Here is a 13437-nt window from a genome sequence, read left to right as displayed (position 1 = left end):
AGCTGTACTTCACTGCCGCGGACAAGCAATGGAGATGAATGGTTTCGAGCGGGTGGTTTACGCTTCTATTTTGCTGCGCCGCGCTCGACAATTACTGTCAAGCAGATTTTTCGTTTCGGTTTTCTGAAAGCCCATGCTGCACAACCGTAGTTGCTCTTTCATTTTTGCCTTCACACAAACACATTATGCCGCCGCGGTGGCTCAGTGGCTATGGTGCTCGGCTGCTGGCCCGAAAGACGCGGGTTCGATCCCGGCCACGGCGGCTGAATTTCTTTGGAGGAGAAATTCGAGGCCCGTGTACTGTGCGATGTCAGTGCACGTTAAAGAACCCCAGGTGGTCGAAATTTCCGGAGCCCTCCACTACGGCGTCTCTCATAGCCTTAGTCGCTTTGGGACGTTAAACCCCATAAACCAACCAACCAAACACATTGAAATTGTTTGCTTCGCCAGAAATCTCCAAAAACAAAACTCATCGCTTGCTTAGAAGGGACAGGAAAGAGCGCTGAACTGACAACTAATTTTTACTGCGCGAAACAATATATAGGAAGGCAGTGAGAGAGGTAATCAGATGCAGTCAACGTCACATGGTGTAAAGGGACTATAAAAGAGATAAAAGACGTAACAGGGTAATAAGGCTAAAAGACGATTAACTGCCTTCATATATATATATATATATATATATATATATATATATATATATATATATATATATATATATATATATATATATATATACTTTATTCTTTAGAGTAAAGCTGTTCTTCTACCGTGTGTCAACTAAATTACGTTCATGTTCTACCGGATCTGTCCGATCATCACCAGTCAGCGCTCTTTTCTGTCCCTTCTTCGTTTCGCCTTCGGGAACCTTCATACGCACTGCTTTACTTATGCCAGAATAAACCAACTAGCACAGAAAGAAATTCTATCTACTTGATTTCCCCTATTCCTTCCTCCCTTTCTCCTCTTCCCCCCCCCCCCCCCCCCCCCATAATAGATAGGGTACCCTTATTCTAAAACTCCCTGATGTTAACACCCACGCAAGCAAGCCATCACACACAGCGACAGCGACGCCAGCGTGCTGGTTGCCGTCGCTTCTGCCATGCTTCCGCTCGTCACCGCAAATTCCGGCACTTAGCGCGGAATCCCATCCATAAATTTGAGCTTTACCTCACAACTTCGCCCCATGTTTTTAGAGTAGCCTCGGAGCACTCCGGCCCCATTAGCATTTCTCTTCCTCCTCTCCCACTTTCTCGGGACTGCCGAGAACTAACACACGCCAGCCAGGCCGAGAAACTATCAATTATGGCGGGCGCGCTGTGTTTTACACGTACACGCGCAAGCTGTCGGCACACACACAGGCGCATGTATGTGTACATAAAAACACGCCATGCATAGGCGCGGAGGCGGCGGCAAGAATTGCTCCACTATCACAACCGCGAGCAGCTATTAGAGCGGCCCATTACGTGCAGGTGCGAAGTGAACGCCGCAGGGCCCACTCGGAGAGAGTCTGCAGAAGCACGTGATAACTGCCGCGCTAAAGAGCGACGACATAGACGGAGCCCTCGGGGTGCCTTAAATTGCAATGCCCTCGCTCGCACGAACTGAGGAGTCAGTGTATTACTTGGGGGCGAGCGCAAACGGATCGCGGCAGACCGCCCGTCGCAAAGAGAGACAGGGAAAAGAAAAAGAAACAAAAAGGTCGCTTACACAGGCGCGGGCTTTCACGCCGGCGGCTCAGAGAAGATGCGCGCGAGAAAGGTCGGCGCAAAGATGTAGAGGAGTGTTCGTTCTTCCCAATTACTCCCTGCTGTAACTGAGTGGACGAGTTAGCGGGTTTGAATCCCGACCGCGGTGGCCGAGGGGGTGAGATGCAAAACACTCCCGCCTGCTTCGCGATGTGAGTGCAACGCTAGAAGAGCCCACGTAACACCATCGCCACTAACGGCACTTCCCTCTCAGAACCAAACCGCAGCCTCAGGACACCCCGCAGGACATTTACCGTAGCATTATTCCCGCTTCCCGGCACAAATTGTAGCGAAAAAAAAAAAAGCGGAAGAAAAATGGGGGAAGGGGTAACTGACGAGAATTAGAAATGTTTCACTCGGACAAGCACAGAAATATACCCCGTATGGAAGTAAAAATCGAGTAAGCTGCCTTCCCTTTTAAAGAAAGGGAGTGCGCTAGAGGACAGCTTACTCCCTTTCAACTCCTTTCTGTTTAGAGTGGCGCCGATAAGCAAATGGCAAGCAAAACGCCAGCTAACGGGAGTCCGGCACAGGCACAGAATTTCTTACTACACTCTTAGAAAAAAAGGTAGTGAAAACGTAGTAACGGCTGCTGTTACAACCTTTTTTTAACCCTTACTACCTATGTACTATGTTGCTACGACCTTGTTACTACCTCGAAAGAAAATTCAGCAGTAACAAGGTAGTAACTTCTGCTGTTACTACGTTTTTTGGCCTTTACTGCACTTGTACTACCTCATTATAACCCTGGTAGTATCCATTACTACCTTGATCTGGAAATGGATGATCGGAATATGCACATGTACGTATACTAACATTCCCGGTGACATTGCTACTCAATGCCCCATGTTTTTATATAATGAAAAGGGTTTCCTAATTGGCAGCAAATCTAACAAAATTGCCAGTGCTGTTTTTTGTTTTCAATACAATATACGCAGCGCGTATGTGTTCCATTCTTTAGTTTGATTTCTTAATTGCACTTTTTCACCAATCCCAAGCTATTGTGCCTGACTTGTGCTCATTTTTTCTTCTGGTTTACTACAAGATGCACAAAAATTGGCGTTGAGTTTCTGATGTCATGTTCATGCACTCCTTGTGACACATAGAAAGTCACCACGAAGTCAGGTATTCATGTCTTTCGACAATGAAAACTCAGCAGAGACTGTTTTCGTCAACACAGAAGATTTCCTTATGTCATTGGCCATCAGCCACTGAAAGGGCCCTCTCAACAACATTGTTGTCCCGTGCGAGAATGTAGATGCTGCTGCTACATTTACACGCAATGGAAAGAACAAGAAACAACTGTGGCTGCACACATCACGGCACATAAGTTGACAAGTTAACGTCCGGTGGCGTGGCGTAGTGGTCAGCGTGGTAGGATAGAATGAAAGGTCCGCGGTTCGAATCCTCGTGAAAGCAGGCATTTTTGCTATTTTTTTATATTTTGGCTCTTATTTTGCACTACTACTATCTTATATGCATAAGATTCTAATGTCACAAGACATTAGATTATTTCTTAAGAGAGGTACCTTACAGTTACTGCGTACAGTTACTACCTTACAGTTACTACCTTACAGTTACTACCTTACAGTTACTACCTTACAGTTACTACCTTACAGTTACTACGTACAGTTACTACGTACAGTTACTACCTTACAGTTACTACGTACAGTTACTACGTACAGTTACTACCTAGGTAGTCATATATGTGACAGTCGTTGCTACCCCGAAATGTAGTAACCTCAACTACCTTTTTTTTTAGAGTGTATTACCTAGAGGGAAAGCTGGCGGCGCTGCACTTCAGCCGCCATGGGCGCTCAAAGCATAGTGGTGGTGGTAGTGGTTTATTAAAAAATAAAAAGTGAAGCAAAAGAGTGTTGCCGGCCGCGGCAATTGCTATCTAATATCTTAAGCACCCGAGCTGCAGCCGGCGGAAACGAAAGGGAAAGGAAGAGGATAGTGAGGAGAAGTATAGAGGGGAGCGACAGCAAGAAAGGACAGGGTAGAGCTTTGTACGCTGTTCGTGTGTGAGCAGACGACTTTGGCGCGAACGCAGTGTGTAAAAGCCATAGTAGCGAAACCGCAACAACACACGACGCTCATAAAAGGCTCACCGGCCCATGATGCTTTGAGCGCCCATGGTGGCTGAAGTGTTCTTGAGGGGGCTCCACGCAAACCATAGATGGGAGGCCAGTTTTCCCTCTAGGTAATAGAGAGAAACTTTAAGGGTACAGGCCCTGCTGAGGAAGTGCCCAAAAGACGCACGCATCGGTAAAACCGCACCAACGCCTTCTCTTCCACACAGGTAGTTTCAGAATGTTACTAAGCACAGAAGACCAAACCGGAGAATAGAGTCAGCAGAACCACTTGCGTCGTTTGCAAAAGCGGTTCTCAATCAGCAGCAACTCGTCTGTTGACCCAAAAGACGCCGGTTCGATCCCGGACGCGGCGGTCGAATTTCGATGGAGGCGAAATTCTAGAGGCCCGCGCACTGTGCGATGTCAGTGCACGTTGAAGAACCCCAGGTGGTTGAAATTTCCGGAGCCCTTCACTACGGCGTCCCTCATAGGCTGAGTCGCTTTGGGACGTTAAGCCCCCATAAACCATAAACCGTCTATTCGCGCGCGAGAGAGAGCAGCAGATAGCATTGGCTGGTGGTGAAAGGGGCCTACAAGACCATTTCTCGCCGACACACCTTAATACGCATTTAACAGCCGCATTTTATCTTCCCCTTTTTATTTCTTTTATTTTACTCTTTCTGCATTGCTCTCCTTCCGTCTTTGTCTCCCAAATTCCCTTCCCCATGCGGAGTAGCATTCATTATTACAGCGCAACGACGGCACAAAACAATAGGGGGACACAACAGCGCTTGTTTTTGTTTTGTGCCGTCGTTGCGCTGTAATAATGAATGTAGGTAACCAACTCGCCCAAAATGTTGTGTTACGTTGTAGCATGCCAGCGATTTTTAGACGCCGGCTAAATACTCTGATTTTCATTAAATGGTTTCTCTCTCTCTCTCTCGAAAGAAAGGTCCGGCATCTGCACAGACAAGCATTTCTTTTTCTTTCTTTTATGCGCGGTCTTCTTGGAGTTAAACACGATTTCAGCGCGTGCGCGAGCAATGAATCAAAATTGAGCTAAATGCGATTAACGTGGACAGCTGACTAAGCCAAGGTCGACGGCTTCGCCATCTGCTAAATTCCGTGCAAGTTCTACCTTGCGCACGCCTCAGCGATGAGCGCTGTGCAAGGTCTGGATGTCCGGAAGAGGCCCTGCACTATAGATATATTAACCACGGCGCTATCAACAGCAAGCTCGCGTTTTCAAAAGCGTGTGCGGCATAAAACTTTTGCGACTCACGTCGTAGTCGCCCCCTCTTCGTGCATGTCCGTAGTACTTCCACGAACACTTCTCCTTCATTCCTTCCCCCTCTGTTCTAGATAGCCCTGATCTTCCTGACCTTCTCCCAGCTTTCCCTCTCGGATAACGGCTTCCAGTGGTTGGGCAACGTCACATAAAAGAGAACGGCAATGCGGTCATTAATGACATTATTACTCGGAAGCCCCCAGGAAGACTGTAACCTGTCTTCCGTCCTTCTTTTACAGAAAAGGCGCCTGCATGAGGCAGTTTTTTGCCGCTTTGGAACGACAACGAAACGCACCAAAAGTGACAGGAATCGGAGCATAGTGTTCCGACAATGCTGCGGAGCACGTCTACATCTCAGCTAGGGTAGTTTGGTTATTAACACCGTTTGAACTGTAGTCACGCCGAAAACAGAGAGAGAGAGAGAGATAAACAGCAAAAGAAAAAAAAAAGGTTTAGCACTGCTCTATGTCCGCAATATGCAAATCAGCTACTGCAGGTGCGACTATCACGAGCGCTGCCAACTGCTCGGAAAGATGATCAGGTAGCAACAAGGGCGGTCACGAACAGCGAAAGTGCACCGCGCTACACGAAGAGATCACGTTCGCCGCGACCTCCAACGCGCATCTCATGTACTAGCGCAACCGTCCATAACTTTGTCCGCATTGTCACTTTGCGTTGCTTTTCTCTGTGGTCTAGTTACTACTAATACTTCGCCACGAAAAACCAGAATCGTCCAACGCCTCTTCAACCGCCAAAACTGCGCGGCCTTTAGGCACGGACTTCGCGCTCTCTTTCTGGCCTTAACTGGAACCATATACTTCAAGAATACACGGAACTGCACGGAACTAATTACTTATCTACCAACACCTACACTTACAGCAGGTAAATCACTGAAATATATCAGGGCACATCAGGCGGGCTACCCAGAGATCTCGGACTGCGGCCTTTTGCAGCGCTCTTCGGCCGCTCCCAAAGACACTACTGGTGGCATATATCTTCAGTCTGTCAAGGGCAAGGCAGCGAGCGAGGCATACACTGGACCCTTCGCTCGCACGTGCTACGCACATCCGGCCATTGTCCGCAAGTGAAAGGCGGCCCAGCAACAAGTCAAGGTTCACGAAGGATTCACAGAACAAGAATCGCAGCCTTCGGACTAGAACGAGGTGACAAAAGCGAGCATGAACACTTCGCGGGCAAAGTACTAACATCGTGTCGCCCCAATCGGCATATCCTTCGATTTATTCTAAACATCTTCCCGTCCACTTTCCCAGCACAGTTTTAAGCGCGAGGACTACGCGGCCGCCAGGTGTGTCCACTGAGGAAAGGAGCATTCGGCTAAGTGCGCACGTCACTTGGTCTTATGACATTCTGTAAGGTGGCACGTTCCGTTCAGTGCTACAAGGCGATTTCTGTTTTCGCGAAGCTAGTATTTACACATTCATTCATCGCACACACAACGGCACTATCTGAAACATTACAGCGAACAAAACGTAGGTCCGGGAGTGAGCGAGTGAGTAAAATTTATTAAACGAAGCACCAAATGTTAGGATGCATATCTTTTTTTCTTTGGAGTAACGCGCTGGACAATGGTGTACATGAGTCACGATGTATAACTGGCATACACCAGCTGAATACTATATAACTGATTTTTTTCCTAGTGTAGTTTCGGTTTCAAAAGCCGAACGATGGTTGTGACGTCACAGACGATACGAGGTCACCTGAGGGTGAGGGGTGCAAAAACTGCGATATAATCGCTGCCTGTTCATTTCTGTCGTACCAACTTTTTGGCAGGCTTGCGTACGAGTCGATGCGAATTAAAACGAAGAAAGCAACGACCATACTGCAGTTTTTGTATACCTTACGCGACCTGAACGTGTGTTTTACGTCACAGACGTCCCTTGCCTGGTGAAACTGAAACAGCATGAAAGAAAAAAAAATTCAAGCATAAATTATTTACCGCAGTTGGCGCAATTCACGTGGCTGTCTATGTTTTCTAATGCTCTGCGCATCACTCTAAAGAGAGAAAACACAACTTAAATTTGGTGTCTCTACTCCTTTAAAAAAGAACACTAGACTGGGAACCACATAAAAAGCGCACGTAACAAGAGCGCACAAAAGAAACGCAGCCGTAGTGCCTACTTATTGAAGAACACAAGCAGTGGTTCAAATTTGAGGCGAAAACACAAACAACGCGATATTGCCGACAACCAGTCACTCATGCAAGGCGAGTCAGCCGTCAAGCAAAGCAAGAAAAAAAAAGGAAACTAAATGCAGAAGTAAACGTTTTTCATAAAAAGGGTTTTATTTAAACTCGTGGCGCGCATAGAACACTCGGCATTAACAATTTATCTTTACAGGCAGCTTTCGCGCCACTGTCGACTATTCTCAGAATTAATGCTTCATATTCTACGCATTTAAAATGCAGATCATTCATCCTTTTCTCTCCGTTAGTGTTTTAATCGCATATTTGCTGCGGGAATGAATAGACAAATAGGAATAATTTTTTTTACTCCCGTTCTGCCATGCACTCAGCGTACTCCTGAACAGCTGAAAGTATTACAATCGAACCACTTCAGGCAAGCTGCCAAAATTCAGCCAATCAGAGCCAGTACCGTTACGCCGAGTACCGTATGTGGGCATCAAATTGATCAATTCCAGCACGCAGAAAAAATCCTTGCCACCGCAAGGAAATGAAATGCATGACGGAAGCGCTCGCTTGTCAAACCCACTAGCGGGTAGAAATGAAAAAAGAAGGAGCAGTGTTGCAACAATTGAAAATGATCTCAGTCCACATGTTCATTGAGCAAACGCATCTCAAGGTCTAAACGCACATTAACAGATAACATCAAAAACAAGGTTTCACCAAAATAAACTGCGCTCGTCACCAGGTGCTACCGCATGTGCGCTTCCGGGACCGCGACGCACGTTTCGGAACTCGTACGAGCGTGGCTTCACAATCAGAATGCGGTCTAAAACGGCGGTTCACGGTGCGACCCTTTAAATGCGTCACTCTTCTCGTCTCGCGCTATTGCTGCTCGAAGCTCTTTCACAACCGAGAAAGCACCTGTCGTATATTCTGACATTCCGGGCTTTGAAAGAGTGCGGCGGCGTGCCACTAATGACGGGAAGAAAACACAAACACCGCAAAGGCATCTCTTCCGCTCTCGTGCCGGCAGGTCCGCACGCGGATGTCTCTGTCCGTGCACGCGTTCATAGAGAGTCAAATTATGCGCAGTGAAATGTCCTGCGAAACTAGAGCACGGTGCTTCGTGCGTAACCCCGCGATGTCCTCAAGAAGCATGAGGCACAGGCACGAGCAAGCCGCAAAGTGGTGATCGGACGCCGCCACGGGCCGATCGCTGCGCTGAAAACAAAAACCACGAGCACGAGTCGGATGTGAGAGCTCCCGCCACGCTCCGTGCACCATACGCTTCACTCATTTCATTGTTAAAAGGACATCGCGGAAGCTTATCGATTTTTGAAGCGACGCGCTAACTTTCTCAGCATGTCCCGAAGAAGCAGTTTTTTCGTCCGCTAAGTAGTCGCAGTGGACATCGTCGGACTCACCGTATATTTTTGTTCCGTGAGTTTTTCACATGGCATAACTCCAGACAAGGTGGTTTCAAGCTCCAACCGCAGTCTAAATGCACAGACCATAAACGCACATATCACAACGCACACACCACCAACGCTACACTACTCTACCGCAATGGCGGTTGTCACGTGACCCGAAACGGCCAATTTCACTGGAAGGCATCGTGGAAAACGTTCTACCTGGCCCGCTAAATTAGCACGCAACAAATGGCGAAGCAACGTAAAGATTTTTTAAAGCGCTTGATTTTGAAATAACGTACAATTCGATTTTCTTGTGTCCCGGCATCGGGAATTTAAGCGGTACGTTTCACTGCCGACAGGGTCCGCCTTGCGCAGTAAACAAATGGTAGCGCAGTCGCGCAGTTTTAAATGTCGGGAAATGTTCGAATATTGTGCTGGTAAGGTGTGATCGTCGAAACATGATCGAAATGGACTCTGCTTACGCAGCTTCCAGCGTCCAAATAGGATGCGTGGAAGACGTATCTTGCTGCATCGTGCGCGAATATTTGTCCCGAAAGGTAGGAGCCAGTTTGTTGACGTTTCCTTAGCTACCAGCCTGGCGGTGATGGCCGTTTTTCGGCGGTAGCTGGTGCAGTGTTTCGTGGCCTCACGCATCCTAATCGCTTTGTCAGGGCATATCTGCAGTGACATTTGTTCCAATCGCCTGTCTGCTCGTTCATGTAGGGACTGAAGGACACGTTGGCAAAAATGGACGAGGAGTTCCCCCGGAACAAAGGCTGCTTTAAAGCCAGGGATCAGCTAATCAAGGCTGTTTTTATGGAACGACTCGTTCGAGACAACAAGGTGAGACATTTAAATGTTGCAGTGTATACCGTGCGCAGCGCTACGCTCAACGTACGGGGTGTAAATTGAGTTCTATTGCGCGGTCACAGCCATTAATGACTCAGCATGGAGATCGCGCAGCAGAACACGATCCGTTATTCTATGTCGCGTTAACGGTCTTGCCTGTTTGATGAAAAATTCAAATGTTAAAATGTAGTTGCTGAACTCGTGTCGGGTCATGCCACCGTTGTATTACTTTCCTTCATCTGAATGAATTTTTAGTTAATCTCTCGTCAGTAAACAATAATCCCTACACTTAGATGCGCCTCTATCAAAATGTTTTAACCGATACCTCTAACTGATTGAGGCCCCTACTGTGTTAAAAAACTGGTTCTGTCATCATGTGACATCACACTACGCGCCTGTCATCATTTCCGCGGGCAGTTAGACATGTTTCGCGATTCATCTGATCTGCAGGAAAGAAATCCGCGTTTCCGAGCGCTTCTCGAAATGCTGGTCTTCGAGAGACTTCAGAAGAGGAGCGTCAGGCCCAAGCAGGGTTCGAAATCGAACGTGATCCCGAGTGCAAGCGCTACCAGCACGAGGCACGTGGAGATGAACATCAGGAACAACAACTACATTCCCGCGGCGGCCGCGAAGGAGGCGAAGTCGGAGAGCAGCGATTCGCTGAGCTCCCTCGAAGGCGCGCTTCCCGTCAGAACCGCTGCGGACACGGACCGACCGCAGTCGGCGAGGGGCAGACGCGAGCCCGGGGGCTTCATCGTGCGTCGTCCGCCGAGGAACGACATCGAGTCCGTCCACCGCCTCATCTCCAAGTCGCAGCAGTACAGGGGCCCCACCAGGGTCACGAACTCTGCGATCCAGCGGATGGAGGAGGCTCTGAAGCACGATCCAGTATTTCACGATGGCGAAGGAGACCAGATTGATGCAGATCACTTGATCGAAAAGTATGGTGGTCAGTATCACTGCATTATTCTGCCTCGAGAGAAAGTGACCAAAGTGTGCTGATTCAAACGTGCTTCTACCTCAGTCACATTTTAGTTTATTTTGATCCTGGAAATCTCCTGGGTGGAATAGATTTCCAGTGATAGAATAATACCCGTGCCACACGGACAGACTTAATGCCATTAAGTGCTTACTGCCTTAAGTTTTAATGGCATTCATGCGGTGCCACACGCATAAATTTAATGGCATTAGCCTTACTGCCATTCGCGACCTACTGAGTTCGCCACAACTCATTCGCCCGTGCAACGTGTACTCTCGTTCCCATTCCACACGCAGAAAAGCATGCAGCTTTGTTAGTAACAACTTCCTAACCAGTAGGAAATGGTTAATTCTTAACTTTCAGTCAGATGAGGCATCTATACCGCATTTTCGATGCAAAGAGCGCCATTTTAAACAGCCTTATTGACAGGTACTCTCGAGTTATGTGCTGACATGCGAGTTTATGCCTACTTTTTCGACTTGTAAAGCAGGAACAGCCGTATTTTCTGGAAAATCGTTTTTACATTACATTTGAACAACATTCCCGATATACTGTGCTCATTAAGAATGTTTATATTCAGATGAAACTTTTAACTACATTGCAAGCGTTATCGCCATCGTCACTTCCGATAATGGCATTAAATGTGGACGTGTAGCACCAACTCCGGAAATAATGGCATTAACAAACTTAAGGCCTTAAGCATTTACTGCCATTTCTTGTGCGCGTGTGGCACGGGTATAACTGTAGTAAGCACCCATCTGTGTGCACTGGAATGGTATTGCTCCCGCTTTAAATTGTTGTTCAGTTTAAATTCATGAGTTTCTAGAGGAGCTGCCCTAGTCTACTGATTGTCATGTGTTAAACACCAAAGCAGGCTAACCTTTTTTTTTTGTTAACTGCATTGGTTTTGTAGCTTGCAAAGATTTTTCTTTTCCAGCGGGCCGTAAGACAGTGCCCAGGTGGACATTAATTGAATATTGTCTTATTTGCTCTTTTTTGTGTGTTTTGTTTCATGGATTGTTAATCTAGAAGCAAGTTTAAGGTTATGCTTATGTTATGTGCCCTGTTTGCTCTTTATAGTATTATTACAGTCACAAACGTAAAGGCCATAAAAATAATCTTTTTCTTTGTGGTTTGCAAGAACCACTGCATTTTATGATTGAGCATGGCTTCTTTTTGGTGTAGAGGCTTAGTTTGAGGAGCATCATTTGTTAAGTTAAGGTTGATTGGGCAATGCTACATGTGTTTCCTAGCTTTAAAAGCATAAGGAGAACACACTAATTGCAGCCCTTCATTCTTGGTTAAAACACGATTTCACCCGATCCTTGCACCCCAAACAAACTTCTTAGTTAAACCCAATTTCTGTCTGAAAATGTGCGTCTAGCTCCTGGTCAAAGCTGAATAAAGCACATGAAAATTAGCGGCTATCTTGCGCCTATTCGAGAGAGATGTTTCAGTCAACTGGTGACGTTAAACCTGTTTGACATTAGTTGTCCATTGCTTGGCTTAATATGAAGATAAATTTGGAAAGTGTGTTTTAGAAGCGAGAGGCCAAAACACAGGTGATGACCATACGTCTTATTGCCATCACTGGCAACACTAACAACTTCCTGCTCCAAGGCTATTGTGCATTAAAACGCCGCTGAATGAATGTTTTCACAGTGCACTAGGCAGGCAGGCTTTACTCCCGACACAGAAGTGCTGTGAAGGACATTGGCAATATGTGCGATGAAATAATTGTAATAGGCAAGGAGAGAAAATCTGATATGGGTTTATGGGTTTAAGGGGGTTTAACGTCCCAAAGCGACTCAGGCTATGAGGGACGCCGTAGTGAAGGGCTCCGGAAATTTTGACCAGCCGGGGTTATTTAACGTGCACTGCAAACAGTTCTTTTAGTGCAGCCTGCTATTGCTGTTTAGCTTAACCATATTGATATGCAAGGCATTTTGCTTAACATGAACAAAGCTCTGGGAAGTAGTCGTGTATGTCGCACATTTAAAGGTGGAGCAATGTTATTGACTGTATTATAAAGCATGCAGGAGTATTTTTGTTTTGTTTCAACTAAGTGAAAAATTAATACTTCCTCATTTACTATTGAACATCTGGTGATAGGTGAAGATTCAGTTCTAAGTAAAAAGGAACACAACTCCAGCAGAAGCATTATGCAGGAAGTGGCTAAATATTGGAAGTAGATGAGTGCATTCTGTGCACCAGCTACGCACTTTATAATGCGCAATTATGAACGCTTGTATATCTGACTAAGAGTCCTTCAGTTTCGTTTTCAACCTGTATCAAAAATGCTAACCAGTTGAGATGGCTTGCTTGTCCATTCCTAACTGACAGCTGTTGGTTTTTGCTGGTTTTAATTAGAGGAATGAGGTAATGATCAAGTTCAGGCAATTATTTCTTGGTTCTCAGTTGCAGGTTTTCACTTAGGGGGGGTATATTTATAAAATCATTAATCATTAATACTGATGTTCAAGGGAAATCGATTTAGGAGTGTGTAGCGTGTAGTGTCTTGCTTTGCAGTTGAACCCAGCAAAAAACAACTCTGTGGCCATCACTTGCTAGGGACTTGCACCAGCCAGCACTAATGTGTTGAAATGGTAATATATGTGTCAAGATTTCAGTGGAAGGCCCTTAAAGGGGTGGAGACACCAAATTTGTGGTTCGCGCGTTCTTAGTTTCAAACGTTTCTTATGGCTCCAGGAAGCATGATACACACTCAGAGATTCATATATTCACAGTGAATAATTTATTATCGCATTTTTAAGTGAACAATTTTCGGTTTCGGTTTCGGAACGCCGAGTTGGACAGTGGCGTCACAGAGGGGGAAGATCAACTACTTCGCTTGGTCACGTGGGTCCACAAAAGTTGTGACGCACCTACTGCTGCATCGTCTGCTTTCTCACACACGTGCTGACCAGCGCATGAAAAAAACAG

At 46.4% G+C, this 13437-nt stretch overlaps 2 protein-coding genes across 4 annotated transcripts in view; one reads left to right on the top strand and one right to left on the bottom strand.

Annotated features, from left to right (window-relative positions):
- Ptpmeg (protein tyrosine phosphatase Meg) overlaps positions 1–8805 on the bottom strand; it is a 293236-nt gene extending 284431 nt beyond the window's left edge. For all 3 annotated transcript variants that reach the window (XM_089545844.1, XM_089545850.1, XM_089545847.1), the window contains exon 1: positions 8679–8805. The gene's annotated coding sequence lies outside the window, so the exon portion shown is untranslated. The remainder of the gene's footprint in view (positions 1–8678) is intronic.
- Positions 8806–8994: 189 nt separating this feature from the next.
- The window catches only part of LOC149343330 (putative ubiquitin carboxyl-terminal hydrolase MINDY-4), a 34329-nt gene continuing 29886 nt past the window's right edge, over positions 8995–13437 (top strand). The window contains exons 1-3 of the mRNA XM_089545843.1: positions 8995–9223; positions 9390–9509; positions 9966–10464. Coding sequence (XP_089401969.1) covers positions 9125–9223; positions 9390–9509; positions 9966–10464 — 718 coding nt within the window. The 5' untranslated portion in view covers positions 8995–9124. The remainder of the gene's footprint in view (positions 9224–9389; positions 9510–9965; positions 10465–13437) is intronic.

Source organism: Amblyomma mixtum, chromosome 5 (genome assembly GCF_055824585.1).
Source record: "Amblyomma mixtum isolate Tamu chromosome 5, ASM5582458v1, whole genome shotgun sequence".
Classification (NCBI taxonomy): domain Eukaryota; kingdom Metazoa; phylum Arthropoda; class Arachnida; order Ixodida; family Ixodidae; genus Amblyomma; species Amblyomma mixtum.
The sequence above is the reverse complement of the archived record's forward strand: the minus strand, read 5'-3'. Positions and strand labels throughout refer to the sequence as shown.